Source organism: Aulonocara stuartgranti (genome assembly GCF_965226115.1).
Source record: "Aulonocara stuartgranti genome assembly, chromosome: 19".
Lineage (NCBI taxonomy): Eukaryota > Metazoa > Chordata > Actinopteri > Cichliformes > Cichlidae > Aulonocara > Aulonocara stuartgranti.
Window position 1 is genome coordinate 6,990,268 of NC_138955.1, and position 23,297 is coordinate 7,013,564.

General features: G+C 39.4%; 2 protein-coding genes across 2 annotated transcripts; one reads left to right on the forward strand and one right to left on the reverse strand.

Annotated features, from left to right (window-relative positions):
• The first annotated feature begins 33 nt into the window (after positions 1-33).
• On the forward strand, positions 34-10,285 carry nemf (nuclear export mediator factor). Its single transcript, XM_082517046.1, has 32 exons — positions 34-233; positions 345-413; positions 1,243-1,345; positions 1,635-1,760; positions 1,878-2,026; positions 2,145-2,212; positions 2,308-2,397; positions 2,486-2,559; positions 2,631-2,701; positions 2,795-2,870; positions 2,965-3,105; positions 3,208-3,416; positions 3,509-3,682; positions 3,761-3,824; positions 4,723-4,811; positions 4,897-5,000; positions 5,081-5,143; positions 5,257-5,369; positions 6,275-6,332; positions 6,419-6,477; positions 6,563-6,683; positions 6,766-7,009; positions 7,100-7,142; positions 7,230-7,279; positions 7,386-7,533; positions 7,713-7,790; positions 7,901-8,113; positions 8,341-8,376; positions 8,505-8,611; positions 8,688-8,731; positions 8,817-8,896; positions 9,306-10,285. The coding sequence occupies exons 1-32, from the start codon at positions 175-177 to the stop codon at positions 9,381-9,383; spliced, it is 3,201 nt and encodes a 1,066-aa protein (XP_082373172.1). The 5' UTR covers positions 34-174; the 3' UTR covers positions 9,384-10,285.
• A 256-nt stretch (positions 10,286-10,541) lies between these two features.
• Positions 10,542-22,742, reverse strand: pole2 (polymerase (DNA directed), epsilon 2; the record flags this gene model as incomplete). The annotated part of the gene is made up of 32 exons (XM_082517389.1): positions 22,608-22,742; positions 22,196-22,296; positions 22,031-22,106; positions 21,690-21,767; positions 21,444-21,537; positions 21,275-21,349; positions 21,072-21,155; positions 20,857-20,913; positions 20,723-20,771; positions 20,555-20,627; positions 19,800-19,972; positions 19,629-19,718; positions 18,249-18,303; positions 18,101-18,160; positions 17,933-18,010; positions 17,675-17,783; positions 17,322-17,498; positions 17,155-17,222; positions 15,752-15,761; positions 14,175-14,456; positions 14,001-14,080; positions 13,758-13,875; positions 13,505-13,617; positions 12,302-12,386; positions 12,028-12,111; positions 11,740-11,820; positions 11,530-11,588; positions 11,225-11,334; positions 11,063-11,135; positions 10,882-10,969; positions 10,744-10,796; positions 10,542-10,665 (listed from the first exon to the last, which is right to left on the reverse strand). The coding sequence occupies exons 1-32, from the start codon at positions 22,676-22,678 to the stop codon at positions 10,542-10,544; spliced, it is 2,928 nt and encodes a 975-aa protein (XP_082373515.1). The 5' UTR covers positions 22,679-22,742.
• Between the last annotated feature and the right edge of the window lie 555 nt (positions 22,743-23,297).

Consider the following 23,297-nt stretch of genomic DNA (forward strand, 5'->3'; position numbering starts at 1 on the left):
GTGGACCTGATCATTTTTGTGCCTTACCAGTTTCCGTAAAACTGCCATATGTGCGCATGTTCAGGAATTACTTGCATGTTTTCTTTGCCGATTTTGCTGTAGAAATGTGAATATTTTCCCTATCACTTTGAACAGTTCTTTTTTGTTGTTGCTGTACCCTGAATTAAAATCACGATGAAAACACGATTTACTACTGTGGATATCAGGGCCGTTATTGCCGAGATCAATGCCAAGTAGGTGCTTGTTGTTAAGCTAAGCTAAAATTAACTCTCGTCTGACTGGCTGTCCACTGCATATTCACACACTTTTAGTTATTCATGAAGTTTTACCTCTTTCTTCCGCAGCTACATTGGCATGAGAGTCTATAATGTGTATGACATCGACAACAAGACGTATCTCATCCGTTTGCAAAAGTAAGAAAACTGTCCTCTGAAAGTTTTTCTCTTTTATAATGAATAAAGCTAGTAAATACAACAGAAACATCACAAAACTAGCTATGCAGCAGAATGACATTGTTAGGTTTTGCATTTCATTTATGCTAATGACAATTGATGCATTCATACACAAGTTGCCACATTTCAGTGAATGCATCGTCTTCGGAAATATGTTTCAAGTGTGTCCCAGTCAGTTGCTGTTCATCTGCTGTAGATAGTTTTTTTTAGACTTGTCAATTCTTCTTTTGTTCTTTTGACTAATAGTTCCTTAGTAACCACCTTGTTAGTGGAAAAACACAATTTTATGCCCGTCAAACTGTGATGTCTGTATTTTGCATAGCTTCAGCTACAGAAATGGGGACAGATGTGTGCTTTTGTGGCAGGTTGCTAGTAACAGAGTTAAAAATAGAATTTAAAATTGATTTTAGACACATCACTCATTTATCCTTTGAGTTATGTGTTGGCCTGTTAGATCAGTGTCAAGTGCCTAAAAAAACAACAACAAAAACCAACATTCTTGTGAAAATGGTCAGGTACAAGGACTGAACTGAAAATAAATAACAAGGCAACCAGTCTCCAAGGGAAACTTTGAAAGAGCCTTAGGTCAGTCAGTAAAGTCTGATATACTTGGAAAAGTATATAGAAATTAGGGACGGCGCAATACATTTGCACACTTATGATATTTTCCTTCCTACCAGAGCAGGAAATGGAAGTACTCAAGTAAAGTACTTTAAAATTAAACAGTAAATTTACTGAATTGTTTCCAGCACTTTGAATCAGTGAGAATAATAGAGTGTTGCATCGGCAGGCCTGACAGCAAAGCTGTTCTCCTGATCGAGTCTGGGACTCGTATTCATTCCACAGACTTTGAATGGCCCAAGAACATGATGCCTTCAGGATTTGCGATGAAAGTAAGACTATTTAAAAAACATAAAATAATATAATTGTGTTGATATTTTAGGATATTTATTGTGATGTAATGAGTTTATTGTCCCTTTGGCTTCACTGTGGATAAATAATTTAATTAGTATCCTTACTTGCACAAATTCAGTGACTGTATTGATTTGCCTGTCCCTAATAGATGGATCTGTACAGTAAATGTCATGTGGTTGTTGTGATTTATTTATATACTACATTTGTGTTTGTTTGTTTTTGGATCACTTGTTGTGATGAAACTGATGTTAAAGAGGTTTTTTTCAGTGTCGAAAACACCTGAAGACACGCCGACTGACTCAGATTAAGCAGCTTGGGATTGACCGGATTGTCGACATCCAGTTTGGCTCAGATGAAGCTGCCTACCACTTGATTATCGAACTATATGACAGGGTCAGAAAACATTTCAGATGCTTTTTACATTTCATGTTCATATTCAAAACCTGTTACTTACGTGCAACCGCATATCTGTTTATGCCTATTTGTCGGGGTGTTCATCTCCATTTTCAGGGTAACATCATCCTTGCAGATCATGAGTACACCATCCTGAATCTGCTGCGGTTTCGGACAGCAGAGGCAGAAGACGTTAAGATTGCTGTGAGAGAGCGCTACCCTGTGGAAAGCGCCAGACCCCCCGAACCTCTCATCAGTTTGGAGCGGCAAGGACCTCTTTACTAGTTTCTGGATAAACTGAACATGGTTCAAAATTTAGTTAAAAAAAACAAAACAAAACTCAGAACCTTATATCAGTGATTTATTGTTGTTTTTTTTATTTAGGCTGACTGAAATCCTTAGCAAAGCACCAAATGGGGAGCAAGTGAAAAGGGTCCTGAATCCTCACCTTCGTAAGTATCCAGGCAAAAGATACACAAGTTTAATCTTTTGTTTCAACATGTAGAAAGACTATGAATCTTTTTTTCCTTTCCTAACGCATCCACAGCATACGGAGCCACTCTGATAGAGCACAGTTTGATAGAAGCAGGACTGTCGGGCTCTATCAAAATTGACAGTCAAGTTGATTCTGCCCAAGGTATAGTAGGGCAGTTAGACTATTTTATTTCTCTTATATTTTTCTATAAATCTCCAACTAAATTTGGTCTCCCTGCTTTTTTCTTCAGTTGCTCCTAAAATCCTGGAGGCTCTGCAGATTGCAGAAACTTACATGGAAAAAACTGAGAACTTCAGTGGCAAAGTAAGCAGTTTTTAGATTAAGATTCTGTAGTTGTCTGATTGAATTCACTAACTCTTCTTTATTATAACAAGGGTTACATCATTCAAAAGACTGAGAAGAAACCAAGTTTAACTCCTGGCAAACCCAGTGAAGAGCTTCTCACGTATGACTCTGCTTTTACATCAAGGTGTACCTTTTTTCATCTGGTTGTGAAGTAAAGGATTGTTTAGCTCATGTGTATGATGTCTACTTGCAGATACGATGAATTCCATCCATTCCTTTTTGCCCAGCATGCAAAAAGCCCCTATTTGGAGTTTGATACCTTTGACAAGGTACATGTTAGCGCAGCTACATACCTGGGGGATCATAATTAAGTTATTTTTTCAAGAAAAATAAAGCCTAATCCACCACAATAATCTGACACAGGTGGTAGATGAGTTTTTTTCCAAGATGGAGAGTCAAAAAATTGACTTGAAGGCCTTGCAGCAGGAGAAACAGGCTCTGAAAAAGCTGGAAAATGTTAAGAAGGACCATGAGCAGAGGTTGGAGGCCCTGCACCAAGCACAGGTTAGCAGCAAAGGCTTTACATAATAATTCTTGCTTGTACGCACAAGGAGATGTTGAGGACATCAGCTGATCGTGACTGAAATCTCGTTCTGTGTGCTGCAGGAGGTGGACAGAATAAAGGGTGAACTAGTGGAGATGAACCTGCCTGTGGTGGAGAGGGCGCTGCAGGTGGTGCGCAGCGCACTGGCCAATCAGGTGGACTGGACTGAGATCGGTGTTCTTGTGAAAGAAGCACAAGCTGCTGGAGACCCCGTGGCCTGTGCCATCAAAGAGCTCAAGCTGCAGACCAACCACATCACCATGCTTTTAAAGTGAGATCACCCCAAAAAGCAATGAACTTAAATGTTGTAATTTTTATGTGAAGTCAGATTGATATACGCGTGTTGTGTTGTGTCACATCCAGGAATCCATATATTTCTGAGGAGGATCAGGAAGAGGAAGAAAAGAAAGAAATTGTGGAAACGAAAGGGAAGAAAAACAAAAATAAAGACAAAGGACAGAACAAGAAGCTGCAGAGGAACAAACCCATGTTGGTGGATGTGGATCTTGGGCTGTCTGCTTATGCCAATGCCAAAAAGTAGGTTGATGTGTGATGTGCACACAATAATGCATTCTGTGGGGAAAGTTGATAGACTTTATTATTGTGTTTTTTTAGGTACTACGACTCCAAACGCAGCGCTGAAAAAAAGGAACAGAAAACCATTGAAGCAGCAGATAAAGTAAGAAAACTGTCTTTTCATTTTTCCATATGCCATGATGTGACTGTACGATCAGCAGGAAGCAAGATCCAGATCTGTTCTTCTAAGGAACGTTGTTTTCTTATGCATTAAAAAACTCTCCTGTGGAACAAACTCCCAGTTTTTTTATGCGGGGGAGCCAAGACACTTTCTCTATTTTTAAGATTAGACTTAAAACGTTCCTGTTTTAGTAAAGCTTATAGTTAGGGCTGGATCAGGTTACCCTGAACCATCAACTAAGCTTTGTCCACACTGGAAGCGACCACTGACTGTACAAAGCGCATGATACCACTGGTGATGGGAGGTAGGTGTGAGATACATTTTTATCTCTTCTGAGACGGGGCGACTGAAGCGACCACCACTAAATAAAATGCTACCATTGCCTGGCATATGACCTGGAACTAATTGCAGTGGAGAAATGAATGTACTCAAGCCGACTAGCCGTCACCTTCAGCTCTTCTTCACTCATCTCTTTTTGCTTCCCACGTGTTTGTACACCACTGCTGTATTTAATCATAAGTTATCACTAAACTCTGGGGCTCTCTCTCACAGTTTCTCTCTTGTCCTTTTTCTGTTTGCTCTTTTTATTTTCCCCCCATACCCCCAACCAGTCACGGCAGATGGCTGCTCTTCCCTGTACCTTGTTATGTTGGCGGTTTCTTCCTGTTAAAAGGGAGTTTTTCCTTCCCACTGTGAACAGTGCTTGCTCACAAGGGGTCAACTGATTGTATGAGTTTCTTTCTACTACTGCCAGGTCTTCACGCTACAATAAAATGCCTTGAGGCTACATCTGTTGTGAAATAACAGAATAACATACTTTATACTCTTATACTTAAATTTAGATTTTACTGATAATTTTTCTAACTTAATGTCACTAAAGGCCATGAAATCAGCTGAGAAAAAAACACAGCAGACCCTGAAAGAAGTCCAGACAGTGACCACCATTCAGAAGGCCAGGAAAGTCTACTGGTAAGACATGGATGTGTATGTGTGGGAACTTTATAATGTGCTTGATCTGTTGAGTCTGCTTTAACTGTCTGTTCCCGTTTGGCAGGTTTGAAAAGTTCTTGTGGTTCATCAGCTCCGAGAACTATCTCGTCATCGCAGGAAGGGACCAGCAGCAGAACGAGATGATCGTTAAACGGTACCTCCGGGCTGGTAAGGAAGCTTCTACACACTTCTCTTGGAAAATAAATACCGTCAAAATCTGGTTTATCACTTGTTCTATACTTTCTCAGGTGACATCTATGTTCATGCTGACCTCCATGGAGCAACTAGTTGTGTCATCAAAAACCCCTCAGGTAAACTTAAAATGCAGCTTTCAATGCATTTCCCCCCACTAAACTAGTTTAGGTTTCTCTGAGTTAAACTAGTTTCTCCTTACACCCTCCACTTGCTCATCGTCTTGCTCCAGGGAATCCCATCCCTCCCCGTACTCTGACAGAAGCTGGCACCATGGCTGTGTGCTACAGTGCTGCTTGGGATGCCAAGATTGTCACCAGTGCTTGGTGGGTTCATCATCATCAGGTGAGTCTAGAAAACTCTTCATGTTTTTTATGTATGTATCATCATTGAGGAGAGTGATACGATTCATCCCAATGAATCATGACGTTATCATTTTGGAATATACAGGCGCTATCAGAGAAGGAAAAACTTGGTGATTCAGTGCATTTAGATAGTCAGCTGGCCTCATTGGTGAATCTAGACCTGACCAACTGAAACAGCCTCAGATCATAACATTTTCCCACAAGCTTCTGTGGTAGGCACTGGGCACGATGAGTGGATCACCTCATCCGCCTTGCTTCTTACCTCGACGCACCCATCACTTCAGGACAGGTCTTATCAGACCACATGACCTTTTCCTCATTGCTCCAGAGTCCAATCTTTATGTTCCCTAGCACTCTGAAGACTCCTTTCCCTATTAGCCACACTGATAAGTGGTTTTCCTACTTTAATTCTTTAGTCTCCAGTTGTCTTTGCATTGTCCGCATGGAAATGTTCTTACTTTCACTATTAATCAAAGCTGTGAGCTCTTCTGATTTGATATGCGATCACTGATTACAATCCCTCTTCCTAAGAGATGGTTAACCACTAATCTCTCCAGGTTATTGTAGTTTCTGTAGTTTCCTTACTTGTTTCCTTTGCTTGAAGCAGGCCAATAATTACGTCTTTTGATATATTTTGATATGACTTTGGACATGGCTGTTTAAGAAATGAGAAGCTACTCACAGATATGTTAGTTTTAAAGCAGCCATCCTGTTAGCAGTCAAAGACTGCAGTAATTAAATCAGGGATACACTCACAAAATTGCTCCATACTAAAGTCTAAACACTCTCTGGGACCTTTGAACTTACAGGCATGTGGTGTTTTTTATAGTATAATTGTTTATTAATAAATTGATAAGTGGTATTATGTGTTTTGTTCTCCCCCAGGTGTCTAAAACCGCTCCCACTGGCGAGTACTTGACAACTGGAAGCTTCATGATCAGAGGTATCAAAGAGCAGAATTCGAATGCACGAAAGACCGACTACAAAGAGATACGATGGGACTCATTTTTGTAATTTTTTTTCCCTTAGGAAAGAAAAATTTTCTGCCACCTTCTTACTTAATTATGGGCTTTGGGTTCCTCTTCAAGGTGAGTACCATCACTAGCTGTGAGTGTATTTTCAAGCCTTTATCATTTTTAAAGAATTCGCTAATGTTTCTTCTGCTTTTTACAGGTGGATGATCAGAGTGTGTTTCGGCACCAAGGGGAGAGGAAGGTGAGAACCGTAGAGGAAGACATGGAGGAGGCCACATCCAGAACTGCCGAGCTATTAGATGAGGGAGAGGAGCTCATAGGTAGGAAGAAGCCATCAATGATGTAATTTCTGTCTATATCTATCTATATGCATTTGTTGAGCCATTACTGCTGCCTTTCTAGGGGATGACAGCAGTAATGAAGATCAGGGTGAAGAAAGAGCAGACGATGGAGAGACCAAGGAGGTGGAGGTGAAAAAGGAGGATGACACAGAGGAGGAGGATGATGGCGCGAGTGGAGAAGTAGACTCTGCAGCAGATACAGGAGCGAAGGTGTCAGAGCGGAGTGACAGTGGTATGGAAGAAGAGAGTGAAGAATTCAGCTTTCCAGATACGACCATCACCCTCTCTCATTTACAACCCAGCAGGTAGTACCACTAACCAAGCAAAAGAAAAGCCAAACAGATGTATATTTGCAGAATTAAAAGTACTTTAATAACATTTCTCCTTATTTCTAGGAGCTCCCAGAATTCCGGCTTCAAAAAAGAAACAACTGCTCAGGCAAATATTACCATCTTTGGACATTTAAGTTTTTTCCATCTCATTTAAAGTACAATAAATAGCAATTTTTTATTCATTGACTTTCAGGATGACGTAGATTCACAGGGGAAAAAACACATGACTGCCAAGCAGAGAAGGTGAGCGTATAACCCAAATGAAAATCCTGTTTTATATTACAAGCGGATGATGACAGCATGAGCAGAGAAAGATGACCGGTTGCTGTGTTTTTGCCTCCTCCCTTAGAGAAGAGAAGAAGAAGAAGCAGCAGCAGAAACAGGAGGGCTGTGAGACTGAGGAGAAGCCTGACAAGTCATCCGGTGGACCGGTGGGGGATCAGGGGTCCAAAAGTGGCAGTGGACCCTCTCAGCAGCCGTTAAAGAGAGGTCAAAAGGTGAGACGGACGGATGAAGTTGGCATTTTTTTGTGCTGTGCAAGCATCAGAGGTCTTAAAACCTTTTAGTATTTTTTTTTAATTGAGAGCTGAAGTTTTACTAAATGAGAAGATTATAAGATTACATTTAGTTTAAAAAATGGGCTAAAGGTACCAGCCACACTCTTCTGTCATTACAGAATAAACTGAAGAAGATCAAAGAAAAGTATAAAGATCAGGATGAAGAGGACAGAGAGCTGATGATGCAGCTGCTTGGGGTGAGAATGAATAGAAAAACCCTTACATGCAGCTGGCACTAGTACTTGCAGCGCACGTGGTTCTCGATGGTGTCGCAGTAAATAACATTTCAGCTGCTTTGCTTCCTTAGTCAGCTGGTTCCACGAAGGAGGAGAAAGATAAAGGGAAGAAAGGAAAGAAAGGGAAGGGGAAAGAGGAGCCCGTCAGGAAACCGGCCGCTCAAAAACATCAGAAAGCTCGTAATGTGGAGACTGCTGGGAAGAAAGCAGAGCAGGGTGCAGGGGAGGAGGAGGAGAAGAGGCAGCCCGGAGAGGAGGGAGGTGCTGCAGAACAGGAGGATAAGGTAATGAAAGGATTCAGTATGTGTATGTATAATAATGTTTACAAAGTTATCTGCATAAAAAAATAATCAAAGTCTGCCTCCTTAGAAGAAACATATAAAGAAATTAAGAGTAGCTCAAGACTTTTACACAATACTGTATTTAGAACAAACCTATCTTTGGCTGTTTGGTGACTCATGGCCACAGACCGGTACCTGGAAAGGTTCAACAAAGCTTTCTTCTCTTTCAGGAAGATGAGGTGGACCAGGACAATCCTGGAGCAGAGGTAAGTTTGCAGTATAAATATTTAAATATGGATTATTAATCCTAAAAAAGAAATCTGTATGCCCTTTAAAAATACTACTAAAAAGAATAGCTTGATTTTAAAGGATTTCTTTTTGTCTGTTACTTTAGGAAGCAGAGAATCTGCTCACCTCTCTAACAGGCCAGCCGCATCCGGAGGATGTGATGCTGTTTGCAGTGCCAGTCTGCGCTCCGTACACTGCTCTTTCCAACTACAAGTGAGTGGTATCAGCTTTTCCTTGTATTAGTCAAATTGAAGAGACCAAAGCCTAACTGCTTGCTTGTCTTCTGCAGACACAAAGTGAAACTGACACCAGGTTCTCAGAAAAAAGGCAAAGGTAATTCGGAAAGCTTTTGACTGACATTACTGTAAAGATAGTTTCTTTCAAGCTGATGGTAAATTCTTGTTCGTGCTCCTACCAGCTGCACGCACTGCAGTGTTCAGCTTCATGAAAGCCAAAGAGGTGTCACCAAGAGAAAAAGACCTGTTCCGCAGCGTCAAGGTACAAAAAACCTTCTTGCCTTTAAAGAGTGCTTTCTGTTAATTTGTGTTGCTAAATTTACATAGTTAGTATCCATTAGAAAATAACTACAATCCAGTCATTTATCAAGGAATGCTACACAAAATAAGAAGCATTTTAATAAAGTCGCCTCACTTGTAGCCATTTCATGAGATTAAAATGAATGAACTTCAGCACAGTCATCTCACCTGTTGCTGAATCTTTATTGGATTACGTTTAGGGTCAAACAGATGTTTCAGGGGTTTTTTTTAACTTCACATTTTCCACCCAACAAACTGTAAAAATAGAATAATCTTATCGAAAACTGTTTGAAACTGTTACGGCATGGAAGCACAGTTTTCCCTTGTGTTACAATTCAAACTGTCCCTTTTCTCACGACGCTCTGCCGCAGGATTCTGACCTATCCAGAAACATGCCAGGAAAAGTCAAGGTGTCTGCTCCAAACCTGCTGGCTGCCAAGAAAAAATGAAGGATAGAAGACACGAGCCGGAGAGACTTTTGAAATTTACAGCATTTCTTCAGCACGGAACTGCACCTCAGTCCGGTTCACTGAGACTCTGCCGACTTCACCTATATTTCAGACATGGGTGGTTATTTTCTCAGAATTCTTGAGATTGTATTTGGTGAACCACAACATGTAACAAAGCTGAATATGTCATGTGTTTATTTTCTGAGTACAAATTATGCATTGCAGTAATAATATGCCTTTTTAATCCCACACTTAAAAACAAACAAACAAACTAAATCAATCAAGGGAATTTTGTGCAAACCAGGCAATTCCAAACAAAGCCGCAGCCCCAATAAACTTGCAGTGAGTTATTGATTAAATTAAGTTCGTATGCTACAGTAGCCACTTTCAACAATTTATTTTCTCCAATTTCAGGCTTTAAAAACCTCTTTGAACGTACAGAATCTCTCACACTCACACTCTCTCTCACACACACACACACACACACACATACATAAATAATCATATATACACATAAAAACTTAAAGTTAGCATTTCTGTGCCTTAAAGTAGATAGTCATGTGTAGCATCAAGCACGAGTTTTAGGTCTGTGAGAACTTCGGAAAATCATTCAACATCAATAAACACTGTATTCAAGATATTCTCAAAAATTATAGTAATAATTACAGCAAACTTATTTTTAATTTGTTGTTTGATACAGAATCACTGTCTTAATGAATTTAAGTTTTGTTTTTAGTTCACGTTTGTCGTCATAAGACTCATCTAATCTGGACAGAAAACGACGCCATCATTTAAGCTTTTCATCACTACTGTCGAAACGACTCATCAAAATTAAGATGGGCAAAGAATGTTTAGAGAGAAAAAAAAAAGCTAATCCCAAATGTAGTGAGAGGTTTCTCCTCTGTGCTATCGCATCACCACCACCACTCAACAATGATGGTTGTCCCGGCAACATCTATAAAGGTGATTAACAGTTTTGAGGATGGCCTGTGAACCATCATGCGTCAGGCGGGACCCATTTCTAACAAATCCGAAGCCGTTCAGCATTCCTTGGAGAGGTTTTTATGTATGAAAGTATCCACTGACATGAAAAGGACTACCTGCTTTCAGAAAGCATGTATCCCTTCCACGCATACATATTGTCCTCTAATTGTCCTCTTAAGAGCCCAGTGTGTTGACACGTGCCATTCTCTGTTTGAGGCTGTGCAGGAGGTGTTTAGGCAAACAGTCCCAGTAGCTAGACAAACGCTCCCTGTGCTGAAGGATGGTCTCCATGCAGAACCTGGAAATTGGAGAGTTAGATGAACACGACGTGATGGCAAAATAAATTGAAATGGATTTCAAATCTGTATGCACTCACCGAACTAATGATTTGGGCTGAACATTGAAAACCAGCAGGTCATTGCTGTGTGCCTGTGAAGTGGAGGAAAAAATCTAATTCACCAAGTGAAAATTTGCATTAACTGCAGGTTAAATTGAGATCTGATGACCATCTTACAGCTCTGTGCTGCGACAGCAGGTTGTTGGCACACCCTCCGAACGCAAACACTTCGCCATCTGGACCAGCGCACGCTGTGTGCCACAGCCTAAAAATCACAAAGTCAAACATTGTCCACATTTTAGCTCAGGAAAAACTGCCAGCGCACTGCCAGCTGTTCACAGTAACGTGAGATGGTCACCTGGGGCTCTCTGTGTGACTGTGTTTGAAAGGCTTCCATTCATTTTTGCTCACACTGTACAGCCAAGCATCACCTAAAAGACAGAAAAATAATCTCTTTGAGATCAGGTATTATTTTAGGACCTCTGATTATTTGCTCCTTGAGGTCGAGTGTCTGACTCACTCAACGTCTCCCTGTCTGTGGTGAAACCTCCAAATAGCAAGATGTGGTCTGGTGACACAGGAGTGAAGGAGTGCCAGGAACGGCCCACTGGACCCTGCTGGGGAACGCTCCTAGAACAAGGCAGAGTGGGTCACAGGGGAATAATCGGATCAGATAGTCTTGCAATTAGAAACGTGATATAAAAAAAAAAAGAAAAAAAGATTCAATTCAAAACCTTTGCTATGATCCGTATAATATGTATAATCTGATTAATAAAAACCTTTATAGTGTGGATTACATACCACAGCACATTAAGAAGCACTTACATTTCATGCCACTCCCACGTGTCCAGGTCAAGATAGTACAGGTCATTTAATCTGTAGTTCTGTGAACAAAACAAAAGTACATTTGTTTATTTTGAAAACATCTTCATCTTTAAATGAGTGCACACACTTATGCACATAATTTAGGAGTGGAAAAAAAAAAGAAGAAAAGTGATGCTTTGATTTGAAATTTCACGTTTTGCCCATGCTTACCTTGTATCGGCCACCAAACACATAGCCTCTGTTGCCAACTGTTGCGCAGGCATGAGCTGCTCTGGGTGAAGGGGTGTCCCCCTGCATCAGGCCAAACCAAGACAAATTGAAAATACTGTTTAAAGATCACTAAGATCTCTCTTTTTTTTTTTTTAAATTAGAAGAAAAAGGGAGAGGCTGTTTGATTACAGAGGATGTTTCCAAGTTTTACTGCAGGGCAATGTGACACACGCATTTGTGTGTATGCATAAAATCGAATGTGCTGAAGTTGTAAGGAAGTGTTTTTACCGTGGTAATTGGCTGACTCCACGTTGACGTCTCCAGATCCAGGATATGGATGTGGTTGTTCCAGCCTCGCCCAGGGCTGTCCCACTGTAGCGGTGAAAACAAAGAGGACAAGGCAGAGGGATACATTTAGATATTAAGCCATAATTATTCAAGAAGCTCCAGCTATCAAAAGTACATTTAATTAGCAAAAACAGCATCTAATGGATTTCAAAACAATTTTATAATAGTTTTGTTTAAATGCATCATTTGTCATAAGATTTTTGTTTTTACAGACCACAAGAGAAGAGGATTCATCATATTCAAAAGTCCCTCGATGAGCACCCTGTGCAGCGTAGCCATAGCCCCCAAAGTAGATAATTCTGCAATCATTCAGACAAATTACTTACATATTTAAAATCTTACAGAAATGATCTCTCTTATGCATTTCTCATTGTGTTGTGATCAGAAATGACCACAGATTTATCATGAGCATGAACTCTGGACTTTTAATGATTTCTTTGGACTGTTTTTCCAGCGTGGAAGGATTGTACATGTGTCTTTAATGACTTAAAAAACAAACAAATCTCTAATCCACACAGTGTCAAAAGCATACATACAAGCTCAAACATATATATAAACTCACTTAAATCTTTTAATAAGTGGCTCTGAAGGCAAAGGCCTCATTAGTGATCGTGATTGACTACAACGGGTAGTTTCTATGTGCAGCATTGAAAAGGATTTTCCTGACAGCAGTCATTGGATTGACCAATACTCAGAACAATGTGAAACTTCAAGAAGATATAAGAAGGAAAATTTTAGATTCACACACATTCAGATGTGTCACCACTTTGTCCAGTGTCTAGAGGAAGAACCAAACTGTCACCTTCAGATAAGAGGAAATTGGTTAGGATGTTTACGAACAACCCAGGAACCACCAAGGCTCAAGCCTGCCATGAACTGGAAACTGCTGGAGTGCTAGTGTCACCAACCACAATGAAGCAAGTATTGATGACTAGAAACAGCATCTAGTCAAAGGAGAGTTTATCAAATTTTAAGTGGGGGTGTATGTATGTATTCGACCCTGTTTGGATTAGAGGAAATCCAAAATAAATTCAAACTTGTGCACTCAGTCATTAATGATGTCTGCCGTACAATCATTCCATCCTGGAAAAAGAAATCATTAAAAGCCAAAAATTACCACAACATTCATTTCTACAATTAGAGTATGTAAACTATACAGTAATAAAACTTCTAAAACAACGACCATCATTGTGTCAAAATTAATGCCATTTTACTTTCAAGTAAACTCAAGATCAATCTGTTGTTTTTACTCTTTTTATAGGAAAAAAAACCATTTCACAGTTAATCTAAAAACATGTTTGTCAAAAGAAATGAAGGATTGGTGAAACTGAGCCTTATTTTCTCAAGCACAATGAGTAACTACATTAAAAAAAACCCTCCAAAACAAACATACAAACAAAAACCCTTATCCTGTTACCGGTTTTTCTGAACCCAGCAGCCCAGCTTGTCCTTGGATGATGGCGGAAGTCCTTTAAGATCCCTCATTTCCTCCCACACAAGGCTGGGAGTTCTCAAGGGCAAGCGGTAAATCTATACGAGCAAAGACGTTTTGTAAAGACTGTCCGCTCGCACAGCTGGCTGATATGTTTTTAAGGTAATGTGATGCAAGCACCTATTTAAAAACACCAGAAGCAGATAGGAAATTTAGTCTAACCCTAGTCACACCCTACCTTGTTTGTGTTTCCCCGGGCGTGATGCCCCCCGAAAAGGTAGAGAACTCCATCAACACACACCCCACAGCTGCCTGACATCGATGTGTGGAGGCTACCTCCAGCTATATGCTTTGTCCTGTAAATAGAAAAAAATAAATATATATATATATATATATATATATATATATATATGTTTATATTCATTTTTGTACACAATTACAAAGTAGAGGTATGATTGGCTTGCAAGCCAGATGCCCTCACCAGACTCCTGACTCCATGTTGTAGGTCCAGATCTCGTTTCTCGGCAGATACAAGTCGAAGAATCCATGGTTTTCAGCATTCTTGTTCAGGAGGATGAACACAGTGAAATTTAGACAATTATGGAGACGGCAGAAAGATACAGAAACATAATGGCAATGCAGTTTAGGAGCATACCTTGTATCCACCCCACACATACATGATGTTTCTGTCAACCACTGCTATATGACCACTGCGCTCAGCTGGGGCGTCCTGCTCAACTGCTTCAGCGTCTAATAACTGCTCATCGTCCACTTCCTCATCTTCCTCGTCCTCATCCATATCTTCATGTAATATCCAACCAACTAATCTGTTATCTTCATCTCTATCCGAGTCGTTGTCATCCTCTCCGTTGGGCAGATCTCCCCTGTCTTCTTCCATCTCTGCCCTTCCCTCTGCCATGCCAGCCTCTTTTGTTTCCTATCAAAGCAAGACGTAAGGTACTGAGAAATCGACTAGGTTATTGCCAATAGGATTATTCTATTAACGCATTAATCCCGGGCCAAAAATAATCTTTAAAACAAGCAAAAACAAACAATCAAGGAAATGACCCACATTTAAAACAGTGGAGGTGAGCAAAATTAGCCATAAAAATAGAACATGCTCTCTCTGTGTCAAGTAGAGATTTGCTTGTTTCTAGGTCAAAGTCACATCATCATTTACCATGGCAGCGGATTGTATCATGTTAGCAAGTAGCACGACAAATGCTGACCTACTTTTCTACCTTAACTATTTAGGCTACTAGCCCAACGCTGGCATTTAAGCATACCTCTAATATTACATGGAAGACTTACAGTGAATAACAGCTTAACAAAATGCTGTTAATTCATATATTTGTCTAAAATTCTCTTCATTGCTTTGCTGTAATTCGTGCTAGCAAGCACCAAACAGTTATTTCCCTCTGCAGAAGAAAAACACACCGAAAACTGTGCGCTAAATATCGCTCAGATATATCTACCTCGTTTGTCTAAACTAACCAGAATTCAAATATCCTACACAAAATCTAGCCAGTCCTGTCATCGCTTTACCTTATCAGATACTAGGGTTCCTTGCAAATTTCAGGAGCAATGCGCCATTTATGTAAGGTCATCACAATCTTCTGGGGGGCACGACCGGAAATGACAGACTTTTTAAATCCACCATCTTTATAAGGTCGGAATTAACGGGCTAGGCCGTCCTGCGTTGTATAAAGGTTTTATTATTTATATTATTATTGTTATAATTACTACTACTACTACAAAGTCACTACTGCTACAGGACAACTCTCATATAAGAAACAGGTACACACAATTAGGTCAAAATCAAATGGAGACGTTTTTCTTTTCAAAATAAAAGTCTCCACATTTAATTGTTTTCATTAATAGTAGGGTGGAAAAGTACCCCCAAAATTTAAGACTCCCAAACGCAGAACAAAGCGCAACAACGCTTTTCGTTTCGTTAAAGTTTCATATGAAATGGATGTTATATAAAGATAAAATTATAAAAATAAATAAATAAATTGCCAAGCTGAATGGGAGAGGCTACAGCAGAACTCAAAGCTCTGACTGTGCTGAATCCAACAGCATATATGCCTGTATCAGGGACAGGATGCATCTATCACAAGAGCCACTCTTTGGTATTTACCTTGCACATTAATTGAGTAAAATTGGTTGCACATATAAAAATGTGTCGGTCCTTTTGAAACAATTTTAGAAAAACATATTTCACAAAGCTACGATATAGTGACTATAGAGGGTAAAACAGATAGGAGTTGATAATGTTATTAACTTAATGCTACTGACTACTAAGGATGGTTCAAGTTGCAATTCAATGCATAGACACTAGGGCTGCCACGATTTGTCGACTAGTCACGATTACGTCGACTATCAAAATCGTCGACGACTGATTTAATAGTCGACGTGTCGTTTGAAGCTTTGTAAGATCGCAAAAGACGCAGGAATAATAGCAGGATTTAAGAGTGTAATAACGGACTGAAACAGAAGATGGCAGCACAGCATGTACAAGGATGCCAGCTGCCGTTAAACCCCGAAGAAGAAGAAGAAGCAGCTGTGTCCCAGAATTCATAGCGCGGCCCAGCTTAGTTTCCAACAATGGCGGTAGCTAGTTAGTTTTAATATTACTCTTATTATTCTTTCTGGGTCACAAAATAAACGTTTAACATATTTTCAGGCGAGAATGTAGCTGTGTAAACCTCAAATATCGGCTCAGTTTATCAGGACACCACATATTTTCAAAAGCGCTCCGACGTTTTCGGAGACGTCTGTTACCCACTAGCTCGATAGCTAGCCGGGGGCTAGGTCACTAGCGCCGTGAGAACACCGGACTCCCGGCAAATTGTTTTCAAACCCACCACCGTCTTTCGCGACTCAGGTTAAATATATATGAGTCACTTAGATAAATTAAAAATGTTGTTGTTTGGCTTTTTTTTTTTTGTATTTTATTTGTTCCTGAGTAAATCGGTTTGGCTGAGATTAAAGTTATAGTTTTTACACAGCTGAATAAACGTCAAGCAGACAGCTGATTATCAGAAGTGTGAGATGCTGGAGAATATACTCCGGTGTCCTGTTATATTTTAGATAGCAAGGAGTTTATTAAACTTTACCGAAACAATCTGCAAATTTCATTAAAATTGAATAAACTATCATCTTGTCTTTATTTTTAGTTAGCACCTTAAAAGCTTAAAGCTGTAAGCTAATGATAGTTATATAAGAGCAGATGCTGCTGGTGCAATAAGCTGTAGTTTTACGTCCAGTGGATGATGATCTGATTAGTCGACTAATCGCATAAATAATCGGTGACTAGTCGACTATCAAAATAATCGCCCTAATAGACACAAAAAGGTCAGAAAGTTCAGTACAAAGCATAAAAACTTTATTATTCCTCATAGAACAAAGACTCAAAGACCATAAAATTATTTGATTACCAGTCAATTTTCAACATCTAATATCATACAAAAGTAATGTACAGTCAAATTGCAAATCCGGGATTTTCTTCACAGCCCTTGAAGTTTGCTGTGAAGAAGAAATAAGAAAACTGTTTAGTTTGAGCACAATCACCATTAAAACCACCATTGTCACTGTTAAATACACCAAAAACAAAGAGAGAGGAAAAACCCCACCTGTCCTCAACTGTCCTGTTGGATGGATAGTACACCTTGAAACTGAATCCACTTTTTGGGAAGGAACCCTGACAAAGTAAACAGGTTAAAAAAAGATATTGCTTACTTATATTAGAAGAAAGCATCCTCTACGATTTTCTGACAAAGAATCTGTCATTCATTCATACCGGGTTGACACAGAGGCAGTCTGTGTTAGTGATGCTGAAGGGGTCGTATTTGTCTGCGAAGACGATGACGTCAGGTACCGGGTAGACTCGTAGGGAAAAGTCATAGGCCCAGAATACAGGACTGACATACAGAGGCAGTGGAGTCAAGTGACCCTGGGATAGGATTGTCCTAACAAACTGAGAAGAGAAAGAAAAAGAAAAATACTACTATCACTACTAAAAGCTACTTTTTGCTTTAAAAATATTAGCAAAAAATGATTAACAAAGGCTTATAAACCTCTGACAACATGATAAATGCTGAAGTGATGATTCTTCCTGTATGAACAGGTTTGTTAAGAAAAGTTGAAACTCACATGGTTTGGAATGTCAAGATTGTTATTGGGCAATCGGACACAATTCCTACACATCTTGTTGACCAGGTCCTCTCTGATAATGATAATCTCCTGGCTGCAGTACTGAATCCTGTCAGAGAAATATGCATCATTACATTATGTGTCTGCATGGTTTTAACTAAAACTATTCAAAATCATATCTAAAACCTGTACTCCAAGCTTAATTAAACACACTAGCAGATACTTGTGCATCAAATAAGAGCCACATGTTTGTTTCACCTGCATGGATTAGTTGTGAACACAGAAAATGGCACTCTCTGTCTGAACTCCTCTGTGATGTGGTCTGCCAGGGGAGGTCTGAAACATAGTTTACCCACATTTGTTCAAACCACTCGAATCAAAATCTCACAGAATAAAGTTGAAATCTAAGCGTCTATTAAGGTTTACCGTGGCAGGATGGTGCCTGGACCAGGGTCTTCAGGACCGGGAACAAACACAAAGCGACTACTGCGGGTTTAAGATGAACACACTGAAACATGAGTAAGTAGAAAACAAAACAATAGCAGAACAGAGTGAAAAATCTATTAGAGCTTACCTGCTATGAATGCTGGGGTATGAGCATATAGCATCAGCAAGGGCTTTCAGTGACTCTAAAAAACAATAAACAAAATTAATAATAATAAAAAAAATGAGTAAAACCTCTGAAAACCTTTGTCTTTGTCCCTTTATTAAATTGTTCAGATGTTCTACAGATTTTAGCATTGACCGATTATATATGTATAGCTATTCAAAATATCCATCTAATCAGCCAATCACATGGTAGCAACTGAATGCGTTTATGCATGTGGAAGCATTTAAGACTTAAACCATACAACAGAATAGGGAAGAAAGGTGATTTAAGCAGATGTGATTGTTGGTGCCAAAAAAGCTGGTCAGAAACTGCTGATCCACTGGGATTTTCCCACACAACCAACTCTGGACAAAACTGGCTTGTTTCCTGATGGGCAGTCAACAGTAACTCAAATAACCACTTGTTACAACCCTGTATCCTTAAGAGCATCTCTGAATGCACTACATGTCAAACCTTAAAGCAGACGGGCTACAGCAGCAGAAGATCTCTCTGATTGCTACTCCTGTCACCTAAAAACTGAACTGAGGCTACAATGGATTAAAATTGTATAACAGAAGATTTGAAAAATGTTGCCTGGTCTGTCGAGTCTCGATTTCTGCTGTGGCATCAACTTTAAATGCCACAGCCTACCTGAATATCATGCTGATCATGTCCACAGGGTATCCATATTCTGATGACTGCTTCCAACAAGATATGACTATGAAAGTGAGTTTACTGTACTCACATGACCTCCACAGTCACCAGGCCTCAATTCAATAGAGCACCTTTGGGATGTGGTTGAATGGGAGATGTCCAGCCAACAAATCTACAGCAAGTGTGTGATATTATCATGTCAATATGGACCAGAATCTCTGAGGAGTGTTTCCAGCAGCTTGTTATTCTTCTTATCGTTTTAAACAAATAACACTGGCTTGTGGCTCTTTATTCACTCTCTGTTTCCTATAACAGTTAATGACTTGCACAGCAGCCATATTTGCTCCATAAATAACGTGCACTGAAGTATGAGATGGTCAGAGTATGCAGTATGTCAGGGGCACTAATGTTTTCATTCCACGGAGGAATTTTTTGAGGACACACACCAGGATTCAGACACCAAAATAATAGCGGACAGCAGAGGACACGTCGTTTCACAGCTGTCTTGTTTAAATAAACATTCCTGGAATTGTCACAGGACATACGTGACAGGAAATCGCTGTGCTTACGTTCAGCGTGAGCTCCATATCACGGCCAGTCAATTGATCCATACAGTGTTTACACAAAAAACTATGTCAATAAAATTTTAGAGCATCTGTCAAAACTCACAAGCAGAGATTTCAAGATGTTCAGTGTGTTATGAGACTTTACCTTTGAGTGATTTGAGCTGTGTCTTCCCATACGGGGCAGAAGAGAAGTTTCCACAGAAAATGAAGCAGGTGGGGGGCATGGCAGCATATCCTGCAATTTAGAAATGACATCAAAAATGTTACTGGTGTCACGCAAAAGTGTACTGTTGACTTGTAAAGTTCACTATCAGACCTGAGAACATGATGTTGAGCTTTTCCATCACTTCCTCACTGTCCAGCCAGACATCGGAGACGATAACAAACATGGCGTCTTCATTCTCCTCTTCCAGCTGCTTCAACTTTGTGGACGTTTTCACTGAAGTGGCAGATGGACCTCCAAAAAAGTTAATGTTTCCGTAGTATGCTCTGGAAATAATATAACAATTACACCAAGGAATCAGAATCATTTTCTGGGGACCTCATATAATAGAGCCGTAGTTATCAAGGAATTCAAGTAAAACATGAAATAATACTGTGGACCCAAGCAGGACAGCCCAAATCCACAATTGCTCATCGTGTTCTCATAAGATGCTGTTTCTTAACAATCCCCTGATGGTAACTGAATTAAAATTATACACTTTAAAAGTTTCCTAAAAAAACATTTTTAAGTCCTGCATTCTGACTACAATAAGGCTGGGGAACTAAGCCCTCCTGTAACATACTGTGACTGTATTCAGTCTTTATAGTCTGCTGTTGAGAAGTGTGATCTTGGCATGTCTGTGTAGCTTATAATGACGATGATCTCCAACTTAAAGAGTATTTGCCTTCATATTAATTCAGTGGCATTTTCACAAATTAACAAGGAAGACAAGTTAAACTGACTTCACTTCACTGGAAGCTCCTTAACTTTTAGTCTGAACATGATCTCACACACACAGAAACTCATACTTTATACTAGAATGTAATGTCAAAATGTATATTTTGTAGTACAACTACTCTTCCTCTGACCTTGTGGCTGATGAAGGCTCTGTTGGTGGGAACCCGAAACCATTGACGTGGAACACAGAGTCCTCGTACCAACCTAGAAAACAAACCGTGAGTTGCAAATTCACAAATAGGCTTGGATGTGTGTATAAAATCCACATTTTGCCATTTTTACTAGAATAATTATCTTACCTTCTGCCAGTACAAAGCAGGATTCTGTGTAGAGGCCATTATGAAACTGGTGAGAGTGGAGCTAAGGAATTTATCTTTTATATTCCATGTGATTTTGCATAATATGAAGGACTTTTATTAACATCAAAGGATATTGCTTTGGACAAGTCCAGCTGTATTGTTCCACTTGGGTCCTCCAGGTAAAATTTACCCTGAAAAGAATGGTTTTCAAATGTTAAATGAACCAGATTAAACAACAACAACAACAACAAAATCCTCAAACTGAACATAAAGTCACAATTTTCATCGCATTCAGTGAAATGGAAAACAAAACAAAACATAATCTCTTATATTTATCTGGATCACTAACCTCTTTCAGTTGTGTGATCATACCAAGTACAATCACCTCTCCCAGTTTAGCTGTGCTACCAAGCAATGCTTCAACCGTCTTCAGCTAGGAAACACAAATAATGCTAAAAATGGTTAGTTAAATTTGTTTTGTTTTTTTAAATAGCTGACATGAGGTAATACACGTTTAACACAGTGTCCATTACAGTAGCTTAGATGTGATACCTGAAATTTGTTTTGACCCTCTTCAACAGCAGCTCCTATCGCTGGCGGGGTGAAGAGTTCATGGCGATGTGTTCGCTGCAGAAATGAATACGACATGCACACTATACATATTAAAAATGGCAGCAAAGACAGCAGGTCAGCCTGGAATCATGAGACAGATTTTACTGACTTGCTGAAGGATTGTATAGCGCTCCCTGAAGAGTTCAGCTTTTTCTCTGGCCAGGCCACACAGACTGGGGGCTGGATGACTGGTCATACTGATGCTGGATGGAAGTCAAAAGTCAAAATAAAAGCTTTACAATCTTTGCCAGACACACTGCGGTCTGCAAAACGGCAGAAACATTTATATTTAAACAATAATTTACATTAACTTTAAAACAAAAGAGAAAAAAAAAACCAAAGTTGTTTTACTCACGGTACAAATTTCTTCCTCTCCACACTGTAAATGTATCTGGGCACATCAAAGGCTCCAATTATGTTGAAAACATTATCTCTGGAAGGGACGACTCATATAAGTAAACAAGTTAATCCCAACCTTACTCTACAAAGAACCTGCAACTGAATGATTTCTGTCCCAGCATTTAGTTTTTACCGGCATTCATTATATTAAAATGCTTTATGATCAATTAATTAAGCATACTGTGTCAGCTTCTACATGAGTAATAAGTCCAGTGAATATTTCATTTCAGTCGATGTACAAAGGACACCCCGAGTCCTTCCAAAAATATTAGAACAATGCTATTTTTTTAAACTTACATTGTTTCGTCACAAGTTTGAGTGCAATCCTGCACGGCACTTTCCACCACGGACATCTCGATCATGCTGGAGGACACTGCGCGAAAAATCAGTACAGTCACAGTCTGAAAAAACTCACATGGGAGCACAAACATAGGAGCACACAACAAGCTGTACTGCACTCACATGGCTGTTTTTCCACTGCATCCAAGACCCTTTCAATAATATCATCAAGTTCAGAATGACTGACGGACTCCAGCACCTCTACAAGGTACCTGCTGGCCTCACTGGAGCGCAGAACAAGAAGAAGCCAATCAACAAATAAATAAACAAAGATAACAACTACATGACTAAACACGGTCCAACTACATCGAATTATATGTGCACATCCAATAAAAATGAAGTCTAACAAAAGTGTAAAAAGCTTTCTTTGTTCGTTTTTAAAAACATTTTTTCTGTATTTAATAAGGCAAAATACAGAAGGCTTGCACAGCGAGCTGCCTGTTCGTAACTTCAAGATGAAACAAAAGACGTCGTTGTGTTTTCGAAAGTTTTCAAAGCAGAAAAAAAACATTTTTATCTACACAAGAATACATACGGGCGCAGTATAAGTCCTCTCATCTTGAAGCCAGAAGACACTTTCGTCTTTATTCTGCGTGCAACATCCATGATTATTTCTGCTCCGACTCAAGCTTTGGCGCTAAATGTCAACTTCCGCAAACTTCCGCAAGTGTCGTCACTTCCGTCTTAGGGGCCGCCTCTATTTTATTAAAAAAAGCGAACTTGAAAACAAATCTGCCGAATCATTTTCACAAAATTATGTTTTTTTTTTACTGTGAGTTTCTCTTTTAAGTCTATTCTAATTTCCATTATTGTGTTTTTTAATACAGGCTAAAGATGCATAAAACATCACCTAGCTTTTTAAGGATAAATTATTTATGAATAACAAAAATAATAGCAATAATAACAGAAGTTATCAAAACGAAGCGCAAAAGGTGTTACATTGTTTATATTGTATATTTCTTAGCATGTTAATAGTGATTTGACAAAACAGAATACAATTACTCTATCACGTGTCACCTTATATTTTACTGCCATTTATAGACTGTGATAATTATATAAAACATAGTAGTTTCATTATTTGTCAGTAAGCTACCATAGTGAACCATACGTTAGTAATTGTTTATTGCCACAAATTAACTGTATCGATGACACAAACAATTCTGCTCCAAAACTGTAGATTTGTCTCATGGTATTTTTTGATTTCGAAATTGATTTTGGAAAATAT